General features: G+C 49.1%; 1 protein-coding gene across 1 annotated transcript in view; it reads left to right on the plus strand.

The window, feature by feature from the left end:
* Positions 1-10,637: 10,637 nt before the first annotated feature.
* SLC13A3 (solute carrier family 13 member 3) overlaps positions 10,638-25,819 on the plus strand; it is a gene marked incomplete at its 5' end in the record, with an annotated part of 63,258 nt that continues 48,076 nt past the window's right edge. The window contains one exon of the mRNA XM_081097422.1: positions 10,638-10,748. Coding sequence (XP_080953548.1) covers positions 10,638-10,748 — 111 coding nt within the window. The remainder of the gene's footprint in view (positions 10,749-25,819) is intronic.

Raw genomic sequence — 25,819 nt, forward strand, 5'->3', positions numbered from 1 at the left:
CAATAGCACACAAGAGGGAATCCGTGCTTCTGGGGAAGATTTTGCTTCTCGTAGAAGATGAAAGGGGGTGAGAACGCCTAGACTCCAACACCTGCCCATCAGCAATCCCAGCCTTTGAAGGCAACGGTGGTCATTGGAGGTTCAGCAGCCACCGTGAGACCATGAGGCCACTCCTGCAGGTAAAGCGTCAGTGAGACGAGGACCTTGGAGTAGAGCGATGGGCGGAGTGTGACTCTGTTGACATCAGACCTCAAGCCTCTCTTCCTTGGTTTACCGCATAAGCGACCGTCTTTAAAGCTGATGCTGCTTTAACCAGGTTTCCTGTCATTGAAGCCAGAGAAAGATGCAGATTCCAGTCCCCTACAGCCATGTTTGTCCCACGGCACGGTGCCCTTCTGGGTCAGGCTGGGCATACGGGGGCAGCAGGAGCCTCTATTTAGATCAAAGTGAAGGGGCAGTGGCAGGCGGGCTCCAGCACCTGCCCTCCAGAAACCACGCGGCAAGAACACTGGACTGAGATCCAGCCTATTCAAGGCCTGGCCGATCTCTGCCACCAACGTCCTCCTCGAGTTTGGGAGAAATGCCAGGCTTCTCTGGGCCTCAGTTTCCCCATCTGTAAAATGAACAGCTTGATCTGGATCAGACAGGTTGCCATACCCACAGACATTTTTGTTGGGTCCATATAGTGTTTGGTTTTTGGTTGCTAATGTTAAACCATTTTTATATTTCATAGAAAAATCCAGACAACTGACTTCTCTGGACATATTGTCAGGAGATCTGGCCACAGTAGACACCGTTCCAATACCTCTGTCTTTAGAGGGGGGCTTGTGCTCACCGATTCACCCAACCCCCACCCTTCCCTAGTGCCCCTTGACGCAGAGCCAGCTGCCAGCCACCATTTATTATCAAGCTTATCCTGCTCTTTTCAGTATCAAGTTAAGAGGAAAATGAAGTATTTCTTGCTCCCAGACCCTTTCACCCTCATGCCGCTGGTCCCTGCAGGCATTTGAATTTGCAGCTCCCAGATAAGAGGGCCTGCGCCTTCTCCAGAGGTCGAACAGGCATCTCAGACTCAATATGGTCAGAGACGAACTCCGCCCCTGGGTCTCTGTGCCAGCCTTCCCATCACAGGAAACGGCAGCTCTGCAAAGCCAGTGCTTTAGCTCCAAACCTGGGAGCCCCTTGACACCCCTTTCTCACCCTCACACTCCCACCCAACCCTACAGCAGCAAATCCTATTAGCTTTACCTTCAAAATACAGTCCTGAAGTTAGGAGACTGGCTTCGGAGAGGGGCAGTGGCTTGGAGCAGGCTCTGGGGGCACCTGGGAAACGGGTCAGGTCTATTTCTTGAACTCAGTGCTCATTACATGGGCGGATTCGGTTGTAAAACTTCATCAAGGTGCATACATATTATGATGTGTGTGCTTTTCTGTATGTCTGTTACAATTCAATCAAAAGCTTATGAACACAGGGTTAGAACCTGTTGCTATGTACCTCTTCACAACCATCCCCCTCTGGCTGAGGCCACAGGATCTTTTGCCTAAACCGGCGCAGCAGTCTCCTTATGGATGCCTTGCTTCTGTGTCACCTCTCCCCGCCCCCCCCCCCCCGCCCCCATCTGTTTTCCACTCAGCCTGGGGCATCCTGTTACACCTAATTCAGATCATGCCGTTCCTCCTTCCAAAATACTCCAGTGTTCCTACCGCATTCAAAGTCAATATATCCACTTGCCCTCACCCTACCCTTTCTGACCCCTGCTTGTCATTCTGCCTCGGCCACATAGTTCTTCCCAGTCATGCGTCCATCTCATGGCTTTTGTACTTGCTGTTCGCTTTGCCTGCAACCCTGTTCCCCACAGACCTCACTTCCTTCGGGTCTCTGCCAAACACCCCTTTGCCTTCCACGAGCACCCTGTGTAAAAGGTAGCACCCCCATCCTCAGCCCTCCCTATCCGACACCCCCTCCCCGCCCCCGCCCAGCTTTCTCTCCCTCCCACTCACAGGCTCAGGTATCTTATATTTGCTCAGTTGCTTCTAGTGTGCTCCGTGGACAAGGGGCCTTGGTGGCCCCTCTGCTCCAGCCCTCATTTCTATAATGGTGCCTGGAAAGTAGTGGGTAGTAGTGGGTGCTCTGTGAACATTTACTGAATTGACATGAGTTTTCTAGTACAAGTCCAACCTGGTTGTTGGGAAGGAAATCAAGGAGCCGCGTGAGCCTTCCTCCCAATACTGCAAACACACACACACACACACACACACACACACACACACACACATCACCTACCCTCAGCCTTCCTGCTGGAGTTCAAAGCAGAGTCCCGTCCTGACTTGCAGCTTGGAACAAAAAACACTCCGGACCCTGGGGGGTTGGTTCTGATCAAAGGCCTCCTCCTGTTTGTAAACCTTCGTCTGTGCCTGGAATGGAGGGGGTAAGAGGATGCCCGGAACCCAGAGTCCGTTGCAGTCCAGGCCAGGGGAGTTCAGGGCCTGCCCCTTTCAGAGTGAGGGAAGACCAAGCCAGGCCAAGCTTGACCACCCCCAGGCATCTCCCCGGCCTGAGGCCCACCGGCAGGGACTTGCCTCAAAGGCAATATTGCTCTTGGAGCTGTAGAGGACTCCACCAAAATGTCACAAGGAAAGATGCTGGCAGTGGTACAGGGCTCAGCGAGGCGAGTGTGGGGCACTGAGAGTCCCTACTGGATGGGGCAGGGGGGTGGGGGTGAGGGGAGTGGTGACAATACTCCCCTCACGCTCTCTCCCCTCACCTTGCTTCCTTTTCCCCCATAGCACCAAGCACCATGGGATATGCTGTATGTTTCATTCATTATAAAGCTACTGAAATGAAGCCTCTATAAGAATGGAGGCTTTTGTCTTATTTGATCACTGCAATAGACCAGAACCTAAAATGGTGCCTAGTACATAGTAGGTGCTCAATTAATACTTGTTGAATGAATGATATTTAGACTTTTGATTGATGTTCATAATAACAAAATACAATGATTTCAAGCAGGTTTAATTCTTCAATATTTCTTGAATCCCTACTATGTTCTAGGCACTGGGAATGTTCCAACCCTTACAGAAACAATTTGGACTCCTTGTTCTCATGGGGCTTAACCCAGTGGGGAATAATTGCAAATGACAAGCCATGTTGTAAAGGAAATAACTCAGGGGGGTTCCATACAGAACAAGTCACAGAGGCCCCTCTTGAGGAGGTGACATTTGCATTGAGACCTGAATGAGAATGAATCAGCCACTGTGATAGGAAGGTGGGGAAGGCAGAGGGAGCAGTCACTGCAAAGAACTTACATTCAAAAAGCAGAAAAAGGTCACAGAGAGGGTATTGCACAATGATTGAGAGCACAGCAGGCAGGACCTGGGGCCAGGCAGGACCTGACCATTTATGTAAGTGCCCAGCACTGTGCTTGGCACACACCAAGCCCTTAATAACTGGGAGGATGACTACAATCAGTATAGAATGCAGAGTTTACCATAAAGTGTTACTTGCTTATTAACAATGGGCTGTAGGGGAGTAGCAGTGTGTCTCACTCCACCATGCCCTGGCTGTGTGACCTTGGACAAACGTCTCAGTCTCTCTGAGCCTCCGTTTCCTCATCTGTCCAATGGGCCTATCCAGTAGGGAATGAAAAGAAACGGTAGTCAAATCATCCATGGACTGTGGACGTTCTTTAAGAATTCCCTCCCACATTCTACTTCCTTTTCAGTGGCAAGGGGGACGACACAGAGAGGAAGTTCGTGGTGCAGCCTGGGGGCCATTCCTCCTGCAGTTCTAAGCCACCAGGCAGAGGGCTCATGCCTTGTGGACTCTCCTTCCTCTAAGAAGCTCTTCTCCAGGTGAGAAAGGTGATAGTTAACTACTGCAATGGAACAATTGCTCCCGAACCGAATGACACCAAACAACTACTTACTATGCTCACAGATTATGTGGGTCAAAAATGTGGACAGGGCAGTAGGGAGATGTCTTATCTCTGATCTACCATATCTGGGGCCTCAGCTGGGTGTATGTGGGGGGGGGGGGGGGGGGACGGGCAGCCTGGGATCCTCTGAGGCTGATTCACTCATTCACCAGTTCCTTGCCACCGGCTGTGGGTGTGTGTGTTTCCTTGTTTAGTTTGAACATCAAATATGGTGGCTGTTTCAAAGGCGAGAGTCTCAAGGGTGAAGGAACCAGGTAGAAGCTGTATCCTTTTCCGAGCTCAGCCTTGGAAAATGTCTAGCATCCATCTGCCTGTTCTATTAGTGGGCTCGTCACAAGCCCTCACCCACTTCCAAAAAGAGGTGGAGACAGAGACACGCCCTCCACTCCCCACCCCCTTCCGGCCGCTGAGTGGAAAGAGTGTTAATCCCACTCTGAGCGGAGCGTGTGGGATGCACACCTAGGAAGGGGACACACAGGCAGAATGATGGTTGCCCATTGCGGAACACTTACTGGGTGCAAGGACTATGCTACATACACCCTTGCCTGTTAATCCTCCCAACGTCTCTGTTATCATCCCTTTTTCAGAAAGGAAGCTGAGGCCATTGGAATGAAACCTCTTGCCTTGGGTTGCCACAGTAAGCAAGCAGCACGGCCAGGACTTGAACGTAGCTTTGTCTGATGCAGCGTGATTATTAGGATTAAATGAGATCGTACATGTGAAGAGCTGGAAACAGTGCCTGGTACATGATACAGTCTATATTCTTGCTATATTAACAACATTCGTATTATTACTTTTGAGCCACACCAGATGGAAGCCCCTGGGCCAGTGGTTCTCAACCTTGGCTGCACATTAGAATCACCTGGGAATCTTTGTAAAATCCTGATTTCTGGGCCTCATCCTCCGGAAATTCTGTTTCTTTGTTATGGGGTGGGGCCACAACATTAGTAACAGAGAAACAGAATTTCCGGAGGATGAGACCCAGAAATCAGGATTTTACAAAGATTCCCAGGTGATTCTAATGTGCAGCCAGGGCTGAGAACCACTGCCCTGGGCTCAGACTCAGTATCGTACTCTTAGCCTCTTAGCTGGTTCCAGAGACTCTGGGGAATGGGCCCGAGTTTCTCTAATGGCAGCTGGTCCAGTTTGGAACACCCCAGCCTCCCGCTCCCAGGCCTCGAATGTCCAAAGTGCCCGCCGTGGGGCCCCTCCCTCATCCAGTGCTGTCTGATGCCAACCTCACTCACTACAACCTTTGATGAAACCGGTGACTGGGCTGGTTCAAGGTCAGGCCCCCAGTCTGAAAGGATATGGAGAAAGTTTCATCACCACCTGCCAGGTCCATTGGGAAATACCTTGCCCTCGGGGTTCCTGGAATCCTGGAAGCGTGACCCAGTTAGGAGGCGAGCTCAGTGCCCCTTTCTGGGCCTTTCTCTTCCCACCTCTCAGCTTGCCAGGTTTCAGGTCTTTGCATCCCATTTCCGGATCTTGCTGTGACTGGGTACTCTTTTCACAACGAGTTCCTTAATGTTTTTCTTGGAGTTGTTTCACATTATAAACTTAAATAGGTCTAACTTAAAATGAGGATTTTTAAAAAAATAAACCATGGGCTTTAAAAAATACAAAAATCACCTGCTCTAAGTCAAAAGTAATTATACGAATAAATAAAATAAAAATCAATCATTACTGTCCAATGTTGTTCAACATGTCTGGCTCTAGAGCAGAAGTTCTCAACCTTCTGGCCCTTTAAATACATTCCTCATGTTGTGAACCAATCATAAAATTATTTTCGTTGCTACTTCATAACTATAATGTTGCCACTGTGATGAATCGTAATGTAAATATCTGATATGCAGGATGGTCTTAGGCAACCCCTGTGAAAGGGTCGTTCGACCGCCAAAGGGGTCGCGACCCACAGGTTGAGAACTACTGCTCTAGAGCCTTCTCTGGCTGTTACAAAGAGAGCTGATCAAGTGCCGAGGTGTATAGGGATGCTAACACCCAAGTGAGACTCTCTCCGTGGTGTAATAAAGAGTTAAAGGAAACTGACACAGGGAGTACTTTTCTGGGATTAAATGTTATTATTTAAATGCCGTGTAGTACAACATAAAATAATGTGTATTTCTTCACTGGTGTACTCCTCACACCATGAGAAATATTCCACCATCTCACTAGATCCCGGCAACAGCTTCTTTCTCTCCAGGCCTCATCAGACTATCAGTAAGACCTGCAGCTCTGTTGCCAACACATATCAAGAACCAAATAAGTTCTCACCACGCCTGCCACTACTACTCTGGTTTCAACCACTATCATCTCGGCCCAAGGGATGTTTTAAATGAAAAGCATGTCCACTAGAATAGCTGTCATAAGGAGCAGTTACAAAGCACAGCTAGTGTTACACTGAACGGCGAGAGACTGGATGCTTCCTGAGATTGTGAACCATACAGGGATGTCCCTTCTCACGCCCTTATTCAACCACAGTGATTGAGGTTCTAGCAAGTGCAGTCGGCAAGAGAAGTAAATGAAGGGCATACAGATCAGAAAGGAAGAAATAAAACGGTCTTTATTGTAGACCACATGACTGTCTATGTAGGAAGTCCCAAGGATTTGATAAAACAAACCTCTTAGAACTTATAAGTAAATTGAGCAAGGTTGCAAGATAAACATACAAAATTCAACTTTATTTCTGTATACGAACAGTGAGCATATGGACACTGAAAAAGCAGAATACCATTTATATTGCTCAAAAATGTAACACATGTAAATCTAACAAAATATGTACAGGAATTTTAGGCTAGAACTGCAAAATGCTGATCAAGGAAATCAAAGAAGATCTAAATAAATTGAGAAACATACCATGCTCACGGACTAGATGAGTCAGCATAGTAAAGATGTAAATTCTCTCCAAGATTGATATACAAGCTTAATATAATTCCTACCACCAAAATCCCAACAAGAATTTTTGTAGATACAAATTATTCTAAAGATTTACATGAAAATTCAAAGAAACTACAATAGCTGAAATATTTTTTCATCTGGAAACAATTTATTATTAAATGGATTAAGCCCTAAATCCATCAAGAAAAAGAATCTCACACACTCATGGTTAAGATTAAATAATCCATAGGCACATGTATGCGCTCACTAACAAAAACAGCCCCTGGTAAAATTCCCAATATGCAGGAAAGATTTAAAAATAAATGTCCAGTGCATTTAATGTTGCCTGTAATCAGATCTCCTTTGATCCTTAGATGATAAGGTTAAGACTGACACAATTACAACTTGGAAAGGGGGGAGGTAGAGAAAATAAAAACCTAGAAATTGCAGGGAGTGGGAAGTAATCCAATTAATAGCAGCATTGAAAATATGTGATCTTACAACAAAATGCATATCAATTTGGAAGATTAATGTCTAGGGGCATTTTCTTCCCCAAATAGGGAGAAGAGTGAATGTGGAAAATTAGATTTTTTTTTTTTTCAATATTCCTAGAGCCAAAGGCAACCACATATCTGTAGCTATTAAACTCTCCAGGGCTTGAATATCAACAAGCTCTTCCAATAATAATTATCTTGATATTTTAAATTTAAAAAAAAACCACGGAAACAACCCTGCAATAGCCAATAAATTCAAATTCTTATCAACCTCTATTTCTTACATAGTCTGTGAAAAGAGGTAAATAATTGTGCCCTTTTTAAAGATGCAGATAATTTGCCCATCGTGCAAATGAAGCTCACCTGGTCTCAACAGGAGGCACCTGCCCAGGGCAGTCAGAAAGGCAACCAGCACTGCATTTTGTTGCCAGTCATTCCGTTTGAAGTGCCTTCTCCGTTGGAATGAGCTGAGCCAGAACATTTAAAACTAACCAGTGGGCCAGTAAACAAAGCCCATGCCACAGAGGAAAGGGCCTTTAGACCCGATGAGGAGTTGGCAGGCCTGTTCTTTTCTTATCTCTGCTGTTCTCCAGAGAGAGATTCCTCTAAGGTGAGCCAAGTTCAGCGGCTCATTTTAATCTAGAGCTGCTCTAGGATAAGCCATCGAACTGGATTCTGCTAACTCGGTTCTCATCCCAACAGCACTCTGTCTCCCTGCCCCCTTGGGAAGTCCCTAGGGAAGCAGATGGAGCTAATTAGTAGGACAGCCCGTCCAAGGCAACGCAGGTATTGTACTAGCTGCATATGAAGGACTTCCCCACAACTGTGGCAAAAGCCACAGAAGAAATATTTTTCCCACAGAGGGTTCCCCAGTCATTGTCCTCTTTAACTCTGTCCTCCTTTCTTTCTTTCTAATTTTTATTGATTTCAGAGAGGAAATGGGAGGGGGAGAGAGAGAGAAACATCAATGATGAGAATCATTGATCTGCTGCCTCATGCACGCCGCCCACTGGGGATCGAGCCCCACAACCCGGGCATGTGCCTTGACCGGGAATCGAACCGTGACCTCCTGGTTCATAGGTCGATGCTCAACCACCGAGCCATGCCGGTCGGGCTGCCCTCCTTTCTTTAGCTCTCTGCCTGACAACCTCAGCCTGTCTTCACCATGTTTCTTCTCCCGGATGCAACGTGTTTCTCTTCAGCTTACTTTGGAGAAAGGCTTATTTTTATGATTCACCCAACTAACGGTGAAATCAGGTCAGCTGGGGTAGAGGGGGGAACTGAGCAAACAATCCTCTATGTCTGAAAAACAGCTGCTGGCCTTTGAACTTCCCGAGCTGCTTGGCCCAGCTGTGCTGCCCATGCGGGGTCCGCGTCATCCATTGTCATGGTGGGTAGCGTTCCTCGGCTCAGCCTCTGGCCCTGAGGGCAGAAGGCTTGTGACCCGGTGGAGGCGCCTTCCATCTGCTCCTCTGCGAGCCGTTCTTCACTCTCTTCCACCATCAGCTGGATCTCAACAGCAGCCATAGGCCTGCGATTCAGCAGCTGAAGGTTTTCAGTTTTGGTCGATGTGTGGCTTTTTGTTGCTGTGAGAGGTTCCCTGACTGTCTCAGGACTCTGGCGACTGCATGTGTTTTGATATGTATTTTAATGTCTTGGCTTACTTCTGTCTCTGTAACTTTTCTCAGTGAGCCAGAGCAGCCCCACCTAAATTTTCTCCTGTTGCTTTTTCTTAAAATACATTTTTCAAGAAAGAATAAAATGGGAGGAATCAGTCTCCCCAATTTAAAGACTATATCTTGCAGTCATGAAGACTACGGGGTATTGGTAAAGAAACAATTAGATCAATGGAACAGAATAGAGAATCCAGAAATAGATCTAGCACATATGCCTGATTGATTTTTTGACGAAAGTACAAAAGTAATTCAATGGAGTAAAGAAAACTTGTAGAACAAATGATGCTGCAGCAATTGGTCAATGATAGGAAAGAAAGGAAATTAAGAAAACAAAAATAAAATCTTCAACCTAAGTATCACGCCTCATGAAAAAATGAACATATGAACTTAAATATAAACAAAATTACAAATTATCAAACGTCTAGAAAAACAAAGTGAGAAAATCTTCAGGACCCAGGGTTATGCAAAGAGTTTGACTCCAAAAGCATAACCCCCCGCCCCCAACCCCTTAAAACAACCCAATAAATTTGATTCCACCAAAATCACAAATGTTTGCTCTGTGAAAGGCTGTTAAGAGGATGACGAGATTGGGAGAAAATATTTGCAAACCTCATATCTGGTAAAGGACTGCCGTCTAGAATATACAAAGTACTCTCAAAATGCAACAGCAGAAAACAAACAGTTTGGTTAGAAAATGGGTAACCGACAAGCAGAGATCATTCACCAAAGAGGCTATGCAGATGGCCAAGAGGGTCCCAGAAAGATGTTAAACACCATCAGCCATTAGGAAAATGCGGATTAAAACCACAATGCACCCCTATCAGAGAGGCTGAACTAAAACTAGCGACACCCCACATGCTGACAAGAATGCGGAGAAACTGGATCACTGGTAGAAATGGACAGTGGTACACACACTGCGGAAAACAGCTCAGCAGTTTCTTAAAAAAACGAAGGATGCAACTACCACACACCCAGCAACTGCACTCCTGTGCGTTTATCCAAGGGGAAGGGAAGGACCCCTCCACGCGCGGGTCCACCTGGGGGGAAATCAGAAAACAACATCGACGGCTGTGGCAGTCACACAGTAATTCTCACTGAGGGCTTGCGCTGTGCCAGGCACTGTGCTCAGGCCATTATGCGCATGATCTCCATTAAACTGCCCCGCGGACCTCTTGTCTGGTAGTGACCGTCTCACCGTCACCCCCGCCAGCTGGAGGCCTAAACTGAGGCTCAGAGACCGTCGCTCGAGCCCACGCAGCTAGCACGTGGCAGAACCTGGATCGGAACCGGGGAGTACTAGTAAGTACGGTAGTCCTCACAGTGTCATTATCGCACACTTCACAGGGGAATCAACGGCAGACAAGACCGCTGCCCCGGGCCACAGCCCTCGAAAGGGCAGGCTTAACCCCGGGGCCAAGCTGCCTGCAGAGTTGGAGTCCGGTTGCTTAGTTATTGCCTGACTTTTCCTAACGTTTCCCGGCCCCTTTCATCCAGTTCCCGGCTGGGGGTGGGGGCTGGCAGCGTCCTGTTTCGCCCAGCAGTGTCCGGGGAAGGCGGAGTCCCCTCTTTGGACCCTCCCCCAGCCTTTAAGCGCGCGCGGGGGCCAGGAGTCGCAGTTCGGGCTGGCCGGCTCCCCCACCCGCGCGGCCGCACAGATGGCGGCGCTGGCGATCTTGGCCAAGAAGGTGTGGTGCAGCCGGCGCCTGCTGGTGCTGCTCATCGCGCCGCTGCTGCTGCTGCCGGTGGTGTTCGCCCTCCCGCCCAAGGTAACGCCCCTCCGCCCGCGAGCCCGCCGTCCCGCCTCCCCGGCAGCGCCGCCCGCAGGACCCGCTCTTCCCAAGCGCCGAGGCCGGGGACGCTGAGGTCCTAGCCTAGACCGACGCCCCTCTCCTCGCTCTTTCTCCTGCTGCTGTGCACGCCCCTAACTCCTTGCCCCCTTTCCCAGCGCCCGAGTCCCACCCAGCTTTCTGGATCTTCTCACTTCTAGGGAACGATTTCTCCGTCTTGAGCGCGAACCACAGGCTTGGAGCGGTTACACATTTCACCTGGTCATGACTAGGAGCACTCATGCCCAGCTGTGTGGCCTGCAGCAAGTCGGTTGACCGCTCTAGTTTAACGCCTCTGGGGGAAATGATAGTGCCAATCCATAGGGTTGTCGTGACTATTAGATGAGGCAATGCAGTCATACACATAATGAACGATGTTTTGATGGCTTATATGATGGTGGTCCCGTAAGATTATAATGGAGCTGCAGAAATTCCTACTGCCCAAGTGACATGAAGCCATCCTGATGTAACAAAACACACGCCACGTTTAACAAACACTAGGAGCAGGGTGCAGCGCTGAGCTTTGCCTCACGTGTTCCATCTCATTGAATCCTTTTTTAAATTAAAATGTTTTTATGTTTAATTACAGTGGACATACGATAGTATACTAGCTTCAGGTGTACAACCCAGTGATTAGATATTTATGTGATGTATGAAGTTATTACCGTAATAAATCTGTACCCATCCTCACTGTTTGTGGTGATGCAGGTGTGAACGAGCCCACTGCGCTCCCAGTCCCATTAAAGTGCAGCACTGCCGGAAGCCAATTCCAGCATGTCCTAATTGCAAGAGTTTCATCAAAAGGTTGATGGAACTTGGGGACTCAACAAGGGCTGAGTCGCATATGTTATTGTTGGGAATGGCTAAAGGCATTTCCCAAAACCTGAAAAGAAATGATTGCTTGCTGCCAGACAGCTCAGGGCATCTTAACCTACATGTTATTGCCTCCTACTGGCCAAACACCTGAACAGCCGTAGGCTAATTCTCCCGGGTCTGACAATGGACTCTGTATAGGAAACCCTGCCCTTTGAAGTGTATGTCTCCACCTGGCCTCAGGACAATTTGTGTTAATAAAAAGCATGGGGTCCTGAGACAAGGAGATCTTAGTTTCCTTTAAACTAGGCTCCTCTGACCCCCAAATGCCTTTCAAAATTATGCTTCGTCTTTGGACTCTCACTTAAGTTACACCAGCCCCTTTTCCAGATTGCTGAACCCTTCTTAATGCCGGAACAAGAACCTCAGCACATGCCATTATGTACAGTACATGATACTTGATAATAAACCAGTATGCTACTGGTTTACGCATTTCCTGTTGTCAATGTAAGAAATGTGCAAACCTTTAGAGAACTTTTTAATTGAATTTATTGGCTTGCAAAACCATACAAGTTTCAAGTGCACAACTCAATAAAACATCTGCATGCTGCATCACACGCCCATCACCCCAAGCAAAGTCTCATTCCATCCCCATTTCATCCTCTCTTTGTCCACCTCCACCTAATCCAGTGATGGCGAACCTATGACACGTGTGTCAGAGGTGACACGTGAACTCATTTTTTTGGTTGATTTTTCTTTGTTAAATGGCATTTAAATATATAAAATAAATATAAAAAATATAAGTTTTTGTTTTACTCTGGTTGCAAATATCAAAAAATTTCTATATGTGACACGGCACCAGAGTTAAGAGTTTTTCAAAATGCTGACACGTCGAGCTCAAAAGGTTCGCCATCACTGCTCTAGTCCCTGCCCTCCTTTCCCTCTGGCCATTTCCACACTGTTGTCTGTGTTATGCATAGACTGTATGTTTTTTGACGAATCCCTTCACTCTTCTTTCATCCAGTTCCCCCACCCCCCTCCCCTACCACGGCTGCTAGTCTGTCCCATGTGTCTATGTTTCTGTTTCTATTTTGTCCATCAGTTTATTGTGCTCATTGGATTTCAGATACAGGTGAGATAGTACGGTGTTTGTCTTAGCAGAGTAATCTCCAGGTCTAACCATGCTGTTGCAGAGGGAAGAGTCCCCCCTTTTTTTATGGTTGTGTAGTATTAGATAGAGAATTTTTATGAGTTTATTTGAGCCAAACTGATGACAATTGCCGGGAAGCAAAATCTCAACAGATTGAGAAATGGTTATCTTACAGTTTATTTTGTAGATTAAAATCAAAGGAGTAGACGTGAGCAAGTTACATGAAATTCATTTGGTGGTAGATTGGGGAGGTGGGAGAGAGCAAACCTGGGAAATCTCTGAGAATGGACAGAGATGGAGAGCCACATACTTCTACATTGGTGGCTATGGGGTAGTTAACAGTTAACACTGACAGCACATAGAGAAGGTATTCAGAGAACAAGATAACAGGAGGGTTCCGTGGTCCCATGGTCTGGTGGGAAATTAGGCCCTGAGGGGTCTAGAAAGGGGTGGGGATTACACATTCCAAAGGCATCTTATCAGATATGCAAAAAGACAGTAGACAGGTTCACTTGAGGTAAACAGGTAAATGCCAGCCTTAGTCAAGGAAGCTACATGCCCAGGACTTGGTTACCTGCCGTGACTCACTTTTAGTTAGAACTTGTGTGTTCAGACCACCTTATGTGGTTACTCTCAGTCTGAGTTTGTAAGCCTCCATGCAGGCCTCCCCGGAGCTGGTCAGGTTTAGTATGTGGCCCAACTAGACTATACTAGACTTTCGTCCACACTAGACTATACTTGTTATTGCTGTTTGGGAGTGTACTTTTTCTACTTGTAAAAAGAAGTTTGCACCCTGGCCGGGTGGCTCAGTTGGTTGGAGTGTCATCTTGTACACCAAAAGGTTACGGGTTCGACCCCGGTCAGGGTGTGTCCGGGAGGCAACCAATTGATGTTTTTCTCTGACGTCGATGTTTCTCTCTCTTTCTCTCTCTTTCTCACTCTCTCAAATCAATAAGGAAACATCTTTGGGGGAGGATAAAAAAAAAAGAAGTTTGCTGTAAACAATCAATAAGCTGTTTTACGCCCGCTGTGGCTTCATATGTCTCATATTTAGTCTCCTGATTGTATTGATTTCCGTGTGCTTGATTTAATCTTGTGTTGTTTGGTACTGTAGGCTATCGTACCTAGGTGTGTAGAGGCTATACCACCTCGGTTTGTGTAAGAGTACTCTGTGATGTTCGCACAATGATGAAATTGCCGGAAGATGCCTTGCTCAGAACACATCCCCGTCGTTAAGTGGTGCATGACTGTATATGTAAATCTCTTAGAACTGAGCCTGGTATACAGTAAGTGCCTAATAATATACTGGTGGATTTTAATCCAGGAGCCTTGCATGATGGGGACAGCCAAGTTTAACAAACACTGGCTAGGAGCAAGGTGCAGCGCTAAGCTTTGCCTTAGGTGCTTCATGTCATTTAATCCTTTCTTTTATTAAAATATTTTTTTGTCTTTCAATTACAGTTGACATACAATATTATACTAGTTTCAGGTGTTCAACCCAGTAATTACACATGTATATAATTTATGAAGTGATCACCCTGATAAATGCAGTACCCGTCTGCCACCATACATACATAATTATTATAATACTAGAGGTCTGGTGCATGAGATTTGTGCACTTGGGAGGACCCTCAACCCAGCCTGTGCACTCTCGCATTCCGGGAGCCATAAGAGGATGTCCGACTGATGGCAGGGAGTGGGCCTAAGCCAGCAGTTGGACATCCTTAGCACTGCCGCAGAGACAAGAGAGGCTCCCGCACCACCGCTGCGCTCACCAGCCGTGAGCCAGGCTTCTGGCTGAGCAGCGCTCCCCCGTGGGAGTGCACTGATCATGAGGGGGCAGCTCCTGTGTTGAGCGTCTGCCCCCTGGTGGCCAGTGCGTGTCATAGCGACCGGTCATTCCGTCATTTGGTCGATTTGCATATTAGCCTTTTATTATATAGGATTATTGGCTACTAGAGGCCCAGTGCATGGATTTGTGCACCAGTGGGGTCCCTCAGCCTGGCCTGCAGGGATCAGGCTGAAACCAGCTCTCCGACATCCCCTGAGGGGTCCTGGATTGCAAGAAGGTGCAGGCCAGGCTGAGAGACCCCAATGGTGCACGAATCTGTGCACCGGGCCTCTAGTATGCATATAAGATCTTTGGTTAATCTCTTCCTGCCCTCCCACTCCCCCTTCCCTCTGAGATTCATCAGTCTGTTCCATGATTCCATGCCTGTGGTTTCTGCTTCTGCATTGAGCATCTGCCCCCTGGTGGTCAATGCGTGTCATAGCTACCGGTCAGCTGGTTGAATGGTCAGCCAGTCAGCCGGTCACTTGGGCTTTTATATAGAGAGATATTTCTTATGCTGTACTTTATATTCCCATGACTATTCTGTAACTCCCAATTGGTACTTCTTAATCCCTTCACCTTTCAATGCCCCTCACAGGGGGAGGATTATTTACCCCATTTTCCAGAGAAGAAAAGTGAGGCTCAGAGAGATGAAGTGACTTGCTCAGAATCACACAGCAAGCAACTGAATGGGGGTTCAGTCCCTAGCTTCTCAGAATCCAGACCTCAAGCTGTTTTCAGACTCTCAAAGAAAGTCTTGAAAATCAAAGGAGATCCAGATTGATGCCAAGAGTGTTGGCTGGAAACCACCATCAATGGGGGCTGAAAGGAGATGGGACCTTAGGTCCCTGTGGGGTCCTGAACCTGTGCCCAGTCCATCTGAAGCATCATGGGAGGGCACTAAGTTGTTTTGCCATCCCTCAGTGAGATATTAAATGTTCATAAAAGTAATGAGAGGGTATGATTTAGTGGTGTGTTCCAGCACCCACCAGTGGAGGCCAGGGGAGCTGGGACAGGTGTTCAGAGAGAGCTGCCTGGAGGAAGGGTTCCTCCTTGGGCCTAGGCAGTGAGGAGATGGTACTAGGTGGTGCCAAGGAGATCTAGAGCTAATCCTCGGGCAAGCCCTTTAGTGTGGAATTATCCAACTAGACTTTCCAATTAAACTTTCTTGACATAGAAAAGAAAAAACAATAAATGCTGGAATAGGATTTAGGTCACTTTTTCAAAAAGCATTCCATCCTAGGCCACTGGCTGACCTCAGGACCTTGGGCCAACTTCTTCTTTGGCTCTCACTTTTCTTGTCTGTAAAAAGGGGCGATTACCTTGCCGGTTTCAAGAACTAAGATGAGAGGGTTGAGAGAGGAAGTGGCCTGCCTGGTAGAAGGATGGATGGGTCTGCTATGTCCTAGGCGAAGCTCCAGGGACGAAGAGATGAAATGCACAGGATCTCTCTCCTCAGCAGAGGGTTCTGGAAGCTTCTCTCTCTCTACTTTGCCCCCTAGCAAGATCTGTGAACCCAGAGGCAGATCCAGGTGTTATGGGGCCTGAAGTGTGTAGTATTTGAGGGGCTCTATTTAAGAAAAAGCATTCAGGTTTACACATGCAAGATTGAGTATGGGGTTTGGGAAGGAGATATGAAGCTTAAAACTTCATTAGCTGCACATTGAATCTGCTTCCCTGTGAACCCCAGCGTGGATAGGAAAACGGAAGTGCCTTTAACCCCTGCCATGGTGGTAGCCGATGAGCAAGATGTCTTATGGAGTGCTTGACTCTTACTATGTGCCAGGCACCATGCTCAGAGCTTCACAGGCATTGTCCTATAACCAGGGAGGCAGCTGCTGTCAGCATGGCTATTGAACACATGAGCAAATGGAAGCTCAGCAAGGTTAGGCGACTTGCCCAAGGTCACACAGCCTGTACAAGGCCAAGAATGCAAGGTCTGTACTTCTTTTATCTCTTCCTTTTTAAATTAAATTTATTGGGGTGACATTGGTAAACATAATCATATAGGTTTCAGATGTGGGTTTCTATGTTACAAGATCTGTATTTTCTACTGTGTGCCCACCACCCAAAGTCAAATAAATCTTCTCTTGCCACCATATATTAGGGCCCCCTTTACCCTTCCTTCCCTCTGGCAGCCCCACACTGCTGTTTGTGTTCATGAGTTTCAGTTTTATATGCCGCTTCTAAGCCTCTCTCACATAGAAATTCTGGAAGCACCCAGGCAGGTTGTCCTGCACACATATGGGTTCCCAAAAACTTTTGCAAAATTGCAGATATCAGAACAGCAGAGAAGTCTAAGATGCTCCGGCATTTGCTCTAGGCCCCTATTTGGGTCTGTACTACCATCCCCTATAAATACCCACCATCCCCAAACAAGTCCGTTGGTAGCCAGACTTGATACCTTTGTACAAGTTAGGAGAAGGGGCTCTTCCTCAGGCGGGTCAAGCCCCACACTACTAGGGTGCGTGGTTCTTACTTGGGTTTTCCAGCTGGATGACGTCTCCGGGCCACTGTGGCTCTGAGGTCCTAGGAGTCTGACTGGTCGAATGGGTTGGTTCTCATGCACCTGTCCCCTGGTGACTGGTGAGCTGGTCTTCAGGGAGGCTGGGGTTAATCTGAAGGGCAGATGAGTGGGGGAGGAACAATTCTTACATTATGTCTTCCTGGCTCCAAACACTGTCAGCAGGGACAAAAGGAGTGGGATGCACTTCTGGAATGTGCCATTAGGGTTCCTGCTCTCGCTATGAAGAGTGCTTTCCAAAAATGGCCATCCAGGCAGTGGAGGTTTGGGGACTGGCCTTGGACAGCGAGAGGGACAGATGAGACTATTAACGCAGGCTTGCAAATAAATAGCAGCCCCGTGTGTTTGCAGAGAAATCTTGCCCCCTTTCCCTAATAATAATAATAATAATAATAATAACAACTTCTGATTTTTCCCCTTTTATCTTATGCTATTTTACATGGCTTTCACATTTTATTTCATTTACTCTTCCCATAAGCCATAAGAAGCAGGAATAATGATTATCCTCATTTTTACAAATGAGGAGAGTGAGGCACAGAGAAGTTAGGTAATGTTCCTGAAGTCACACAGCTACTAAATATTACTTCAATCAGTTCTCCTCTTCTCATGGTCCTAGGTTTTGGCAGACAGGGTGGCCGGGGTTCTGAGATGCCCTTCAGTCTCCCCCTAAAAATATTTCCCTGGAAACAACAAGAAAGCAACAAGCCCAGCCTTGTGGATCGAACACCTTCTGGCCAGATACTGCCTCGTGTTTTTAACTTGTGTCATCTGCTTGAACCCCGGAGAGCTCAGACAGGGAATTTGTCCTCATGCACCCCCAACATGGCGTGGGGTCTGATTTGGTTTCCGTCACCCAAATGCCACTCACAACATTTTTGCCAGATCCTCTGACCTCTTAATTACCCATTCCTATCACTTCCCTATTTTTTATGTTAATGCCTTACTGCCCCACCTTAAAAACAAACAAACAAACAAACAAACAAACATAAATACAATGACTTAGAAAAAATACATTACTACGGGATCATGTATGTAAAATAAGGATCATGAATGACTAACAGAAGAAAACTAGCAGTGCATAAGTAAATACTGTGCTGGTTAATTCTGGCTCCACACAGCTCCACACAGCCTGCTTGAAGCTGAGGGCCTGAGACCTGCCCTTTCTTTGTTATAAAGGGAGGGAAGTGATCAAGAGAAGTGTTCAAGACAAGCTAGTACCAAACTGAGACTTTTTTTGGAGGGAAATTGCAGGAAGAATCAGAAAGGGAGTCACCTTGATGTTCTTTACTGTCCTTCTATGAGTGGGCATGCAGGAGGCAGCAGCTCAATGATTCTCTATCATCATTGATATTTCTATCTCTCTCTCCCTCTCCCTTCCTTTCTTGAAAAAAAAAATAAAAGTATATCTTGCCCTGACCAGTGTTTCTCAGTGGTTAGGGCATCAGCCAGTGCATTTAAGGGTCATGGGTTCAATTCCTGGTCAAAGGTACGTACCTGAGTTGCAAGTTCATTCCCTGGCCCTAGTCAGGGCATGTATGGGAGGCAACCAATCAATGTGAAGATTATTCTGATTATCTGGGTGGACCCCCCATAACCGGTACAAGAGGGAGGCATGGAGGTCAGAGTCGGAAGGAAGGCAACCTCTAGAAGCTGGAAGGCCAGTACGATCTCTTCCAGAGCCTCCAGAAAGAACAAACTTCAGCCCAGTGAGAAGGACTGCAGGCTTCCGGCCTGTAAAACTAGGAGAATAGCTTTGAGTTCTCTCGGTTCTTCCAGCCTGCCAAGCTTGCTGCTGCCTCAGGGCCTTTGCATTTGCTGTCTGCCCGGCATGAGCTGGATCCTTCTGGTCATTCAGGGTTCAGCTCCAATGGTACTTCCTCTGAGAAGGGCTCCCTTCTCAAGAACACTTGCCCTCCTTACCCACAAAACTCTTTTTAAAACAGCCTCCTGTTTTATTCCCTTTGTGGCTTATCCCAATCAGAAATGATCGTTGTCTGTTCATTGTCTGCCTTCTCCACTTGGCTGTGAGCAATTTAAGGGCAGGGCCCAGGCCTGTCTTGTTCCCTGCAGCATCCCCAGAGCCTAGGACAGCATCTGACCCATAGTAGGCATTTAGTAAATAAGTGAAGGAATGAATTGAAACTTGAACCCAGGTAGCTCTGATTTCAGAAGACATGCACTTCTTAAAACCCTAGACCAGTGGTCGGCAAACTCATTAGTCAACAGAGCCAAATATCAACAGTACAACGATTGAAATATCTTTTGAGAGCCAAATTTTTTAAACTTAAACTATATAGGTAGGTGCATTATTATTAACTTAATTAGGGTACTCCTAAGCTGGCCTTTGCTAAACACGTCCTCAATCTGATTGAGGTACGTTCGCTGAGGTCGACCCCTTCCAACTCTCCCATCCACACTCGTCTTGTATACTTGTTTCATCTCTCTCCTTTCCGAAAACCGACTTCTGCGCATGGGCCACGAAGTTTCAATCGCACTGTACGTGGGCGCCCGCACGTGGTATTTTGTGGAAGAGCCACACTCAAGGGGCCAAAGAGCCGCATGTGGCTCGCGAGCCGCGGTTTGCCGACCACGGCCCTAGACGACTGTCAATTCATACGGGAGCTCTGAGCTGGCACCAGTGTTTCCAGCCCTTTCGTTTTCAGCTGGGAGGACCGAAGCCCGGAAGGTAGGGGGCCTTTCCCAGCCTCCCAAGCCAGGTGGTCCCACAACCCTCACCTGTGCCCCCACCCTGCTGGGACCCATCGCTCACACGGACCCCTTGGCCTCGGAGCGGCTCCTCTGAGCTCCTGCCAACTTTCCACTTTCTCAGAGCTCCTGCCAGGCGTGTAAACAGGCCAACGTGATTCCCCTGACCGGACTCAACGGGACAGTGCCCTCTGGACTGATGAGCAGCATTTTCTGACACCCCCAGACACTGAAGACACGAAGTCAGCACCCTAGCTAAGCTCGACACGTCACACACGTGTGCCCGAACCACTCTTTCCAGCTGAAGTCCCCCGGAAGAGACACAAAGCCACACTGCCTTCCAGCAAGCCATTGCCCACCCCCAGCCTCATTTCCCCGCTGCAAAGTGGGCAGATAGGGTAGTGCCTGATGCTCAGCAGGTGCTCAATAAAAAATGGTGGCGGCTGCTATTATTTGCAAAATAGGAGCACCGGGATCCTGGCTCTGTCTACTTGTCCCTGGAATTCGCAGGGGGAAAGGTGGTCCATGGGAATGAACCGGTGCCGGCGGGGAGCGGGCACTGACACCCAGAACAGAACAGCGCTCCCAGCTGGATAAAGACACTGGGAAAGGGCTGGGGAGGCCACCATGGCCCTGCCAGCCAGCCCACTGCCCAGTCCCCCTGGCTCGGCTTGGCTCCCCCTCGGGGATCCTCATCAGCAGTCTGGGCTAAAAAAGGAATTTCATTCCAGCAGAATTAAGCTCTCCTGTAGGAATGTGCTGGTCCCTGGGAAGCTGCAGGAAGTGAATTCAGGTTTGTTGGTGTCCTGGGCCACATGCCTTATTCATGCCCCCTCCTCTTCCCCCAAGAGCCACAGCCAACACCTCTCTAGCGCTTATGAAGTGTCAGGCAGGGTTCAAAGCACCAAAGATCTGCTTGCTGGCTCACTTATGTTCACCGCGGCTTTGTGGGGCAAGCGCCGTTATTATCCACATCCATGGTGAGGAAACTGAGGCACAGAGTGGGTTACTGACAGAGCTTGAAAGTGGCAGAGCTGGGATTCAAACCCTGACACCCTAGCTCTAGAATACATGCTCTCCCCATGCTGTGGACACAGGGGTGATGGACCCATTTTACATGTGAGGAGGCTGAGACTCAGAGAGATGAAGCCACTTGCCTAGCACCTCACAGCCACTGAATGAGCAGTGGGGCTGGCACCGGAGCCGAGGTCTGCTTTGTGGAAAGCTCATGCTCCACGCTTCAGTGGCGGCTGGATGGGGCGGGGGACCTCAGGGAAGGCTTCTCAGGGGAGAGACATGTCATGCTGACGCTCTTTGGAAGTCTCGGGGAGTTCTCTGAAGACAGGGACTAACAGGGGTGGTTAAGCATGATGAACAGGAGCTTGGGTTTGGCTGCTTGGGTTCAAACTCTGGCTTTGTAGCACGCGGTGTGACCTTAGGCCAGTTGCTTAACCCCTCTGTGCCTCAGGTTCCTCATCTGTAAGTGGGTCTGATAATTGATGATGCTTGCAAAGGGCTGAACAGATGTTGGCTGCCTTCAGGGACAAATCGCCTACTGTGTTCTGAGCTCTGGGAAGCGCTTTCCATCAGTGGTTCCCAAGTATTTTGCCCCCCAGGGGACCTTCGCCGTTGTCTGTGGACATTTTTTATCGTCTCAATTGGTAGGAGGAGGGAGGGTCTACTGGCATCTGGGGGAAGAGGCTGGGGCTGCTGCTAAACGCCCCACAACAAAAGGGCCAGCCCCACATCAAAGAGTTACCCAGCCGCAGGTGCCAGTGGTGCCAAGGGTGAGGACCCCCGTCCTAAACGCATTCGACCCCTCGATCCCCCAACCACTTCCTGCCCCTTTCTGCTGCCCCCTTGGCCTTCTCTGGAAAGGGCTAGGACTCAGCAAAGCTCCTCATGGCGCTCAAGCAGGGTGTTGGCAGAGTCCAAAGAACCGCAGTGCAAGCAGTTTACTGAGATGTGTGTCTTGGGAATGTGGTCTGCTGTGCTCACACCAGGACTAGACTAGGGGTGTCCAGGCCTAGTGGAGCCTGGCAGGGGCTGCTGCAGCCTAACACCTGCTTTTGGGGTGTTAGGGAGACTGAGGCCTGTTCTGAGAGGACCATCTCACCCCCGCTAACCTGGCCCTCCACCTTAGAGACCTGGCTTGGTTTCCTGCTCCTGATCTTTTCTGCTGTGGGAGCTCGACCTCCTCTGGAAGAGGGGTCTGCCCAGAGTAACTTTCTGGGGGTGGCGGGGAAGGGGCAGAAGGGTGAGCGTATGAACCCTGTACTAGACTTCCTGGATTCCAGTCTTGCTCTCCCACTTCCTGGCTGTGTGACCTTGGGCAAGCTACTCAACCTCTCTGTGCCTCAGGTTCCTCCTCTATAGTCTGAGGACACTGATAGGACCTACCTCATGGGGTGTTGTGAAGATTGGCTCATACACCGAAAATACTTTGGTCTGTGCCTGGTATATAAGAGGCACTGAGTAAATGTTTGCTGTTAGCATTGTTCGTAGTAGTAGTAATATTGTTATTTGCTTTACAAATGAGCCCATGGATCCAGGGGTCCAGAAGGGCTTTATAGGGGATGGAACTTGTCTCTGAGTCCTCTTGGCAACCTCCCTTCACTTATTGTGTAGGTTCTTTTGTTCTCTGAGCCTCCCTTTCCTTTCCTATAAAATGGAAGGAAGGTCATTCTGAAGAGTTGCTGGGAAGGTTAAATGAGATAGTGCTTATTCAGAGAATAACCTCAGTGAAAGTTCCCTTGCCATTCTTATTCTTGGCCTGAAGCCTGGAGCCCCTGAGGTCTGAGAAGTGAGAGGTTATGGGCATTGGAAAGCCTTTGTCAGGTCAGGTCTCAGGAGCAGGGTCCACTTCCCTGTTACTAACCAACCGTATCAGCTCCCGGGATGCCTGCAGCAGGGCCAGCTGGACCAGAGTGGGGGGTGGGGGAGGGAGGCAGTGGGGTGATGATAAACAGTAGAGAATTGAAAACATCAGGGACAGGGCGGACCCCCCAGTGCCGGCGAGAAGTTAGGTAGAGTGGTCGGCACCCAGGACGTGGCCTCAGCTGACCCAGGATGAATCCCGGCTGGACCAAGAACTTGCTCTGTGAGTGGGGGGAGCAAGGCACTTTCCTTGCCAGCCCCGGTGCCCTCATCTGTCCCATGGGCCTACCCACCTCCTGGGGCTGCTTTGAGGAGCCAGGGAACCCAAGTGCTTTGTGAACAGTGAAGTGTCCTGCAAAGAGTGAAGTAATAGGTATCTTGTCCGTCTTGTTCACCAGTGCGCCCCCAGCACCTGGCACATACTAGGTGCTTAATAAATATCTTCAGAATGAATCCAGAATCAAACGGATATTTCTTCCATGTTTGCCGCAGGCATTGTCCACAAGTAGTTAGCACATCCAGTCAAAAACTAATTGAGCACCTATGACACTCCATTCACTATCCTCGGGGAACATGGCAGTGTACCCAATACTCACAAGTCCTTATACTTATGGGGCTGGCATTCTAGGGGGCGACACTGAAAACAAACAGGAATTATGGTGTCGGGTGATGATACGTGCCAGGGAGGAAAAACAGAGAAGGGGAGGGAGTCAGGAACGGGATAGTGCAACTCCAGGGTCAGGAGGTTTCCTGGGAAGGGACCCTTTGAATGAATACCCGAAGGGTGACATTTAACTTGAAGGAGGTCGCGGAGGAGCCCGAGCACATACAGAGGAAGAGCACCAGGCAGGGCACTTTACAAGTGCAAAGGCCCTGAGGTGGGCGTGTGGCAGGTGTTAAAAGAAAACATCCAAGATCTTCCTGGGTCCTCATGACGGCCCCTCCTGATCACCTCTGGTCCTCAGGTCACAGAGAAACTAAGTCGAAGAGCCTTAAAGAGATTTAAAGGCAGATCCCACGCCTCTGCCTTCGGACTGGACTTCACTTCCACCAGAGAAAGGCCCCCAAAGGTGTGGGCGGGGCTGTGTGTGGTGGGGGGAGTGGAGAAGCCCTGAGTGGGGCTTTAACTGCACCCCTCCACCCCTGATGGGAACTGAGCTGCCCTGTGGACAGGGACACTGGGGTCCAGAGAGGGGAAGGAGACTTCTTTTTGGCCTCTTTTTCTGAACAACTTGTTTTGTCCTCCTGGGGCTGAGCCAGGCCGCAGGGGGCTCCCGCATCCGGTGGGGCTCCCACCAGCCCACCCACCTGTCTGGCGCAGGAATGATTAGTGAGGCCTGGGCAGCTGTGGCAGTGAGCCGCCCGGGAATGCTTTTAATGAATGGCTCCGAGAACTTTAACTTGTACTTGAAGTTGTACCTCATCCGCTAATGAGTCCAGAGGACAAACACACTCCAGTCCAGAGGAAAGTGGGGAGGACAGGGGTGACTGGACTCAGAGGTCTTCTGGGGCAGGTCACCCTCTCTACTTTCTCCTCTTTCCCCCTTGAGCAGCGGTTCTCAACCTGTGGGTCGCGACCCCTTTGGCGGTAAAACGACCCTTTCCCAGGGGTCGCCGAAGACCATCCTGCATATCAGATATTTACATGACGGTTCATAACAGTAGCCACATGACAGTGATGAAGTAGCAACGAAAATAATGTTATGGTTGGGTCACAACATGAGGAGCTGTATTTAAAGGGCCAGAAGGTTGAGAACCACGGCCCTTGAGTCTTCGGCCCCAGTGGATACAGGTGGCACCGAACTGCTTTCTCGGAGTGTTTTCAGGGTAGGGGGGCCCTGGTTGGGAATCAGAGACCGGACTCCGGGGCGGCCCCAATTATTTCCCTCTGTCACCTGGCGCAGTTTCTGGCTTCTCCCTCCATGGAAAGTGGGCACACACGACAGTCACCTCTGCTCCTCTCCAAGACTGAACAGGCCAGAGGGGACGCAAAGGGGCCTGTCAGGTGCTTTTCTGTTGAGTGTCTGTCCTTTCATTTCCTTTGCTAGGTGAGCTAGTGCAGGTCAAAGGCAAGGCTTGGTGCCTGGCCAGTGTAAGCCCTCTGGAAAAGGTAGCTTTCTTGTTCTCACCTACCATTCCTATTCGAGCAGGGTGACCGTGGGTAAGTCACCCAAGCTCTCTGAGCCACGGTCACTGAGCCGCATGTAAACTGGGGACAGTGGTCACAGCTGCCTCACGGGCTGTGGTGGGTTTCACAAGGGGATCCATAGGAGCCATGCCTGGTCCATAGTAAGTGCTCAGTGCGTGCAAGTGCTGGGCTTGCTCTGAGGCAAGGAGGAAGATTTGCTTGGGTGGGGAGAGGCCCCCAGAATCACCGGCTTTCAGAGAACAGCCCGCCCACATCCCCTTTGCTGCCCCTCCAGCGCCCTCAGATGCTGTCATACGCACCCTGACTTAGGGAGGAGGGCACAGAGGCTCGGAGAGGGCACCGTCTGTCCAAAGCTTGCAGCTTGTGAGTGGTGGACGGCGGGACTCCTAGTGGCCTTGTCACCTGAGCCTCAGCTGCACTCATTTAACTCTCTTTTTTAAAAGGCTTTTTTTTAAGCGAGGAAGGTAAAGGGAGAGAGACAGATAGAAATATCAATGATGAGAAAGAATCATTGATCGGCTGCCTCATCCTGGGCCCACAACCCAGGCATGTGCCCTGACCCGGAATCAAACCGTGACCTCCTGGTTCACAGGTCAGCACTCATCCTCTGAGCCCACCGGCCAGGCAGAGGTGGAAGTTCTTATCGTCATGATCACCATCTCCATTTTACGGAAGAGGAAACTGAGGCACAGAATGACGTCACTTACTCCAGGAAGCGATAGAGGCAGGATTTGAACCCAGGCACTCTGCTTCTTGGCATCGGGTCCAGGTTGCAGCCCCCTTCTCCTAGCTCCCCGTCCCCTGATCCCAAAGGCTTCTGCTTCCCCGGCGCTGGCCATCTTCCTGGTGCTGCCCCACCCTGGTGACCGCGATGCCTCATCCCTCGGTTACCTCTGAGCAAACTGTGGCTCCGAGCGGGGAGCCACCTGCCCAAGGTCACTTCCACCGGTAACGGGGCCGG

The sequence above is a fragment of the Myotis nattereri genome (assembly GCF_964212035.1).
Source record: "Myotis nattereri genome assembly, chromosome: 8".
NCBI classification, from domain to species: Eukaryota; Metazoa; Chordata; class Mammalia; order Chiroptera; family Vespertilionidae; genus Myotis; species Myotis nattereri.